Raw genomic sequence first — 5,740 nt, 5'->3', positions numbered from 1 at the left:
CCCCACAGGCCCCCCCCCCCCCCCCGTCTCCCGTCCCCACGGCCGGCCTCCACACCCTGTCCTCATGGCCAGCCTTGCTGCCCTGTCCTCACAGGCCTGGCCTCCCCACCCTGTCCCATGGCCGGCCTTGCCACCCTGTCCTCACAGGCCCGGCCTCCCCACCCACCCCCACAGGCCTCTGTTTTGCCCCAGGTCCCAGTTTCCCTAGAGCTGGTGGAGGCTCGGGTCCCTTCTGCAGCTTCCTTGCTGTGTGGCCTTTGCGGTCAGTCTTCCTCTCTGCCTCACAGCCTCCTGCCTGGTGGCCTAGGGCATTGGGCTGGCAGGGCCGTGCTGGGTTTGCTGGGCACGGGAGGGCTCGGTGAGCGGTTTTGTTGTGCTGCCCCGTGGCCTCCGTCCTCACAGCCAGGAGGCCCACACTGAAGGCTGCAGGAATGAAGCCTAGGGGCAGGACCAAAGGCTAACACGCGCACTCTGTTCGCTGGCTGGGCGTGGAGCGTAAACCACTGGGAGCTTCCTGGAAGCCAAGGCAGAGAACCCTCAGCCGCTGAGGCTCTGCTCTGGGCGGAGATTGTCCTGGACGCTCCAGCCAGGAGCAGGCAACACCCTCCCTTCACCAGCCCTGAGGCCGGGGGCTGTCCAGCGCCCCCTCCGGCCGTCTTGTTTTCTTTTTCTTTTTTCGGGGGGGGTATCTTTGGGGGGGTGTCCGGTTGTGGGGCCTGAACTCTGGGCCTGGGCGCTGTCCCTCAGCTCTTCAGCTCAAGGCTAGTGCTCTACCACTTGAACCACAGCGCCACTTCCGGCTTTTTTTTTCTGCTTATGTGGTGCTGAGGAATCGAACCCAGGGCCTCATGCATGCAAGGCAAGCACTCTACCACTGAGCCACCTTCCCAGCCCCAGCCATCTTGTTTTCTACTTGAGGCAGCGGAGGCCTGGAGCAATGGCGGTCCCACAGCACGGAGAAGACAGCAGGACCAGGATTAGAATCAGGGCTCCTGGGCCCCACTGCCTCAAGTCCTGCAAATCCTGCTGGGCTGAGAACTTTCCAGAAGGAAGTAGGGACAGACACTCTGAAGACACACGGGGGTGCGGGTTAAGGAGAGGGAGAGGACAGTGTGTGAGGCAGAGGCTGGCACTCTGGTGTGGAGGCCGCACACCTGGGCGGGGTGTGTGTGTGTGGTGCACATGTGCGTGTGTGGGGCGGTGCTGGCCCCATGTAGGCCAGTCCCTGCACAGCAGCCCCCTGCCTGGACCTGACCCCCGCAGCGCAGGCCTCTGTCTCCCCAGGTGGGCTCTGCGGGTCCCCTGGGACCCCGCCGATGACGCTGCCTGTGGCCCCCCGGCGCCCAGCGTCCCGTGCGTGGGTATGTGTCTGTTGGCCTTCCTTCCCCGGGGGTATGGGGAGGTGTCTGGCCAGCTGAGCCTTCCTAGAGGCAGAGTGGGAGGCTGGGGTCTCCTCCGGGCTCAGGGGTGAGGATGGAGGCCAGGAGGCCCTGGGCCCAACATTCAGGAAGCCCGACGGAGCTCTGGTCACTACTCTGGGGTGGACGGCACCCTCCCGCCCCTTGCTCACCCCCTTCCCCCACCCGGAGGCCCTGGCCAGCAGGACTGGGCTCTGTTGGAAACTGCTGGGCGCAGGTAGAGGCTCCGGCCCGCCCCGTGCCTAGCCTCTGGTGGAGGCGGGAGGCTGGAGGCCAGCCCCACGGTGACCCCACCCTTTGTCTTTTCTGGCTGGCCTCCTGGGGCCTACGGCACGGACTCAGAGCCCTGCCAGAGGCAGGGGGATTTGGGCCTGGAGCTGCATGAGGAGAGTCCTGCCACCAGAGTTGAGTTACCTCAGTTTCCCGTCTTTAGCCTAGGGTTACAAACACCCGTGGGTCTCTGGGGACCACACAGTGGGCCAGTCCCTCTGCCCGCTACTGGCCAAAATGGAGCCGTCCGGTTGTCCCCGGGCGGGCCTCACGGCCGACGCGAGCCTCCTTCCCCAGGGCTTGGCCTGGCCTCCGCTGTGGCCGACCACCAGGGCGCAGGCCCCGAGGAGGTGTCCTTCCACAGCGGCGACGTCATCGAGGTCCTGGGTGCCCGGGTGCCGGGCCTGCCCTGGTGCGTGGGCCGGCACGTGGCCAGCGGCCAGGTGGGCTTCGTGCCAGCCGGTCTGGTGCGCATGCAGGAACCCACATCGGGGTGAGTGAGCCCCCTTCCCCGCCCCCCCCCGGACCCGTCTCCCTCCAGCTGCACGGGAGGCTGTCCAAGAGGCTCCTTCCTGCCTCCCCTGCAGCCTGTGCTGCCTGCCTGGTCCCTGGTGCCCAGCTCTGCCCCACGTGGACCCCCATGTCCTCCAGGGGGCCGCAGGGGGCTGGCCACGCCCACGTCGCTTCCTTGACACTTGGGGCCAGATGTCAGGGTCACGGTAACCGCTGACCGCTGACCACAGGCCCCCTGCATCGTGCGAGGCTCTTCCTGCCTCTGCCAGCCACTGCCGGCTCAGGCTCCTCAGCTGCCCACCCATGCCACAGTCCCTGTCCCCGTGTCCCCGTCTGTGTCCCTGGGTCCCTGTCTGTGTCCCCATGTCCCTGTCTTCGTGTCCCTGTGTCTCTGCGTCCCTGTGTCCCCATCTCTGTGTCCGTCTGTCCCTCTCCCTCCCTCCCGCCCTCTTTTGTTACTCTCTTTCTCTTTTTGTGCCAGCTCTGGGGCTTGAACTCAGGGTTTGGGCACTGTCCTATAGCTTTTTTTTGCTCACAGCTGGCAGTCTACCACTCGAGCCACAGCTTCATTTCCAGCTTTTTGCTGGTTTATTGAAGACAGTTTCTAGGATTTGTCTGCCCACGCAGAGGCCTCAAGCCTCAGTCCTCGATCTCAGCCTCCTGAGGAGCTGGCATTGTAGGTGTGTGGTGCTGCGGAATGAGGGCTGTGAGCAGAGCCGCTGTTTCTCCAGGTGGGAGAGCGCGGTGTTCCTGAGCGAGGAGGACCGGGCCTTCTTCGGCACCCAGGGCCACTTTTCTGAGGAGGATGCGCGGAGGCTGCTGAGCAGGATGTCTGGCACAGACGTGGGCACCGTGTACAGCCTGGGTGGGTGCCGAGGGCTCGTGGTGGCCCCTTCACCCCCCCCAGGACCTCAGGGAGGGCACCCCGCACTGACCACCGAGGACAGCTTTCTGGGGATGATTTGTGGTCATTTCAAGGAGGTGGAAGCCAAGGCTGGGGAGGTACCAGCCCTGGAGGGGGAGGGCACACAGTGGGGGGGGCTTCATCCCAGGTCTGTGGGACCTGATGCAGATCTCTTGGAGATGTGGGGGTCCGGGGCACCCCTCGGGAGAGCATGGCCCTGCCTCGGGGGGAGGGGGAGGAGGATGGGGCCTTTGGGGGCGGCCGCAGACCACTGTGCTCTGTCCCAGCCTGGAGACCGGGAAGCCGCAGGTTCTCTGGCCCCCACGCCACTTCCCCCTGATGGGTGCTGATCAGAGAGCCCCTGCCGCCAGCCGCAGGGTGACCGCTCTCTCCCCTCCCCCCTCAGACCGGCTGGATACCGCGTGGGAGCAGCCCGAGGCAGCAGGTGGGCACCGCCCCACGTCTAGGCTTTGGGGACGGAGGCGGGGCAGGGCGCCGCGCCGGGCACGGTGGACTGAGGACGGTGACGTTCTTCTCTGCTGGGTGGGTGTGGTGTGGGGGAGGCTGGGGCGGCATCTGGGGGGGTCTGAGACACCCCCACCTCTCCCGATGAGTGGCCAGCTCCCGTGGCTCACGGCTGAGGGTCCCTTCCTGGTCCTCGGTCCAGGCTGGGCCTCAAGATCTGCAGGCAGCGGCGGCCAGGGCCTGTGGCTGTAGAAGAGGCCCCTCTCCCGGCAGGGACCCTCCTTGACCCCCTGCCTCCCCACTTGCTCCCCGCCCTGGAGCATCTGCAGGCCAGGCCCCGGGGATGTGAGCAGCCCAGGGCCCCGGGGTTTCCCTGCAAATGGAGCCATCCAGGCCCGAGCCCACGCAGTCCTGGGAGGCGGGGGGGGGGGCGGGGGGGAGGAGCGGGGGGGGTATGTTCTGGAGATTGCAGGGAGTCGGCCCCTGGGCTCTTTGGAGCCCCGCAGCCAGGGTTAGGTGAGGATGGGTAGGGGCTGGCTCTGCCCAGGCCCCTGAGCAAAGGCCCTGCGGTCTCTTCCAGCTGCCCAGGAGGGAAGGCAGCTGGCAGCCGGTCTGGCAGGACCCAGGAGAAACAGGGATGGGCAAGCCGGCCTGGTGCTGTCAGGTCGTGAATGTGACACTGAACGACTGTGGTGTGTGTGTGCGCGTGCGTGTGTGTGTGTGTGTGCGCACGTGCGTGTGTGCGCGTGCGTGCGTGCGTGCATATGTGCCAGTCCTGGGGCTTGAACTCAAGGCCTGGGCACTGTCTCTGAGCTGTTTTTCTCAAGGTGAGCACTCTGCCACTTGAGCCACAGCTCCACTTCTGGCTTTCTTGGTAGTGAATTGAAGATAAGAGTCTCACAGATTTCCCTACCTAGGCTGACTTCAAACTGTGATCCTCAGCTCCCTGCCTCCTGAGTAGCTGGGATGGCAGGAGTGAATGCTGGCTCCGGGCATCCTCTCCGGCGTTGGGATGACCGAGGACCCACTTTTAGCCTCGTACACTCCAGAGTTAGGGCCCAGAGACAGACTGGAGTCTAACCAAGCGTTTTGGTGACTTTCAGAAACACAGCTTCCTCACGTGGACTTAGAGCCGTGCGAGACTCTGCAGACGATCAAGCATGTTCTAGAACAGTGCAAATCCTGCCCGCCATGTCCAGAGGAGCCAGCCTCCTGGGACCCCCAGGCCTGGCCCCGCGGTGTGAGTGCGCCGGAGCCCGAGGAGCCCCCCTTCTGCCTGGATGCAGAAGCCGACTGGGAAGACGTGGATGCTCCGGGCTCCCCACTGCGGGTGCTGAACGCACCGGGGCACCGGGCGTGCTCCCGCGGCCTGTGCGGGGCCTCGCTTCCGTGGCTCAGCGAGGCGCTCTGCGGCTCTGCGGACGAGGACGCACTGGCTGAGCGCCTGGCGCAGGCCCGGGCGGCGGCCAAGAAAGCCGGTCTGGGCATGGCCCTGGCCAGGCTCTGCTTCCTGCTGGGCCGGCTGTGCGCCCGGAGGCTCAAACTGTCCCAGGCCCGGGTGTACCTCGAGGAGGCGCTGGGGGCCCTTGGACACAGCTTCGGGGACCTCTCCCTGACCGTGGCCGTGTACACCCACCTGGCCGCCATTTACCTGAAGCAGAAGAACAGGCAGAAGGGGGTCCAGGTGGTTCCCAAGGCCGCGGCCCTGCTCCTGGGGACCCCCGGCCCCACGGCCAGCACGGAGGCGGAGGCCGAGCTCCTCCGGTATGCCCTCCGCAGGGCCATCTGCACCCGGAGTCCGCAGGCCGAGGCCCGGGCCTGCTTCCTGCTGGCCAAGCACCATGCCCGCCTCAAGCAGGCCCACGAGGCCCTGCCCTACCTGGAGAGGCTGCTGCTGCTGCTGCCCATGCCGCCCCCCGGGGCCGCCTCCTGGCCCACCGACTGCCACCTGCTGCTGGCGGACATCTACGGCCGCAAGTGCCTGCCCCACCTGGCGCTGAGCTGCGTCCGGGCGGCCTCACCCTGGAGCGGGGCCTCGCTGGCCGGCTGTCTGCGGAGTGCGCAGCTGGTCCTCCACAACGCGCCCGGGCTGCCCGGCCCGAGGAGGGCAGACTCTGGACCCCCCGCCCAGGCCGCCCACTACCTCCGGCAGGCACTGGCCACCGCAGCC

The 5,740-nt window shown here is 66.6% G+C and overlaps 1 protein-coding gene across 1 annotated transcript in view; it reads left to right on the top strand.

Moving 5' to 3' along the window:
- The window catches only part of Sh3tc1 (SH3 domain and tetratricopeptide repeats 1), a 30,628-nt gene that overhangs the window by 11,828 nt on the left and 13,060 nt on the right, over positions 1 to 5,740 (top strand). The window contains exons 8-12 of the mRNA XM_013023966.1: positions 1,285 to 1,361; positions 1,986 to 2,181; positions 2,933 to 3,066; positions 3,512 to 3,550; positions 4,674 to 5,739. Of these exons, the coding sequence (XP_012879420.1) occupies positions 1,285 to 1,361; positions 1,986 to 2,181; positions 2,933 to 3,066; positions 3,512 to 3,550; positions 4,674 to 5,739 (1,512 nt within the window). The remainder of the gene's footprint in view (positions 1 to 1,284; positions 1,362 to 1,985; positions 2,182 to 2,932; positions 3,067 to 3,511; positions 3,551 to 4,673; position 5,740) is intronic.

This window comes from Dipodomys ordii, unplaced genomic scaffold (assembly GCF_000151885.1).
Source record: "Dipodomys ordii isolate 6190 unplaced genomic scaffold, Dord_2.0 Scaffold71, whole genome shotgun sequence".
Lineage (NCBI taxonomy): Eukaryota > Metazoa > Chordata > Mammalia > Rodentia > Heteromyidae > Dipodomys > Dipodomys ordii.
The sequence above is the reverse complement of the archived record's forward strand: the minus strand, read 5'-3'. Positions and strand labels throughout refer to the sequence as shown.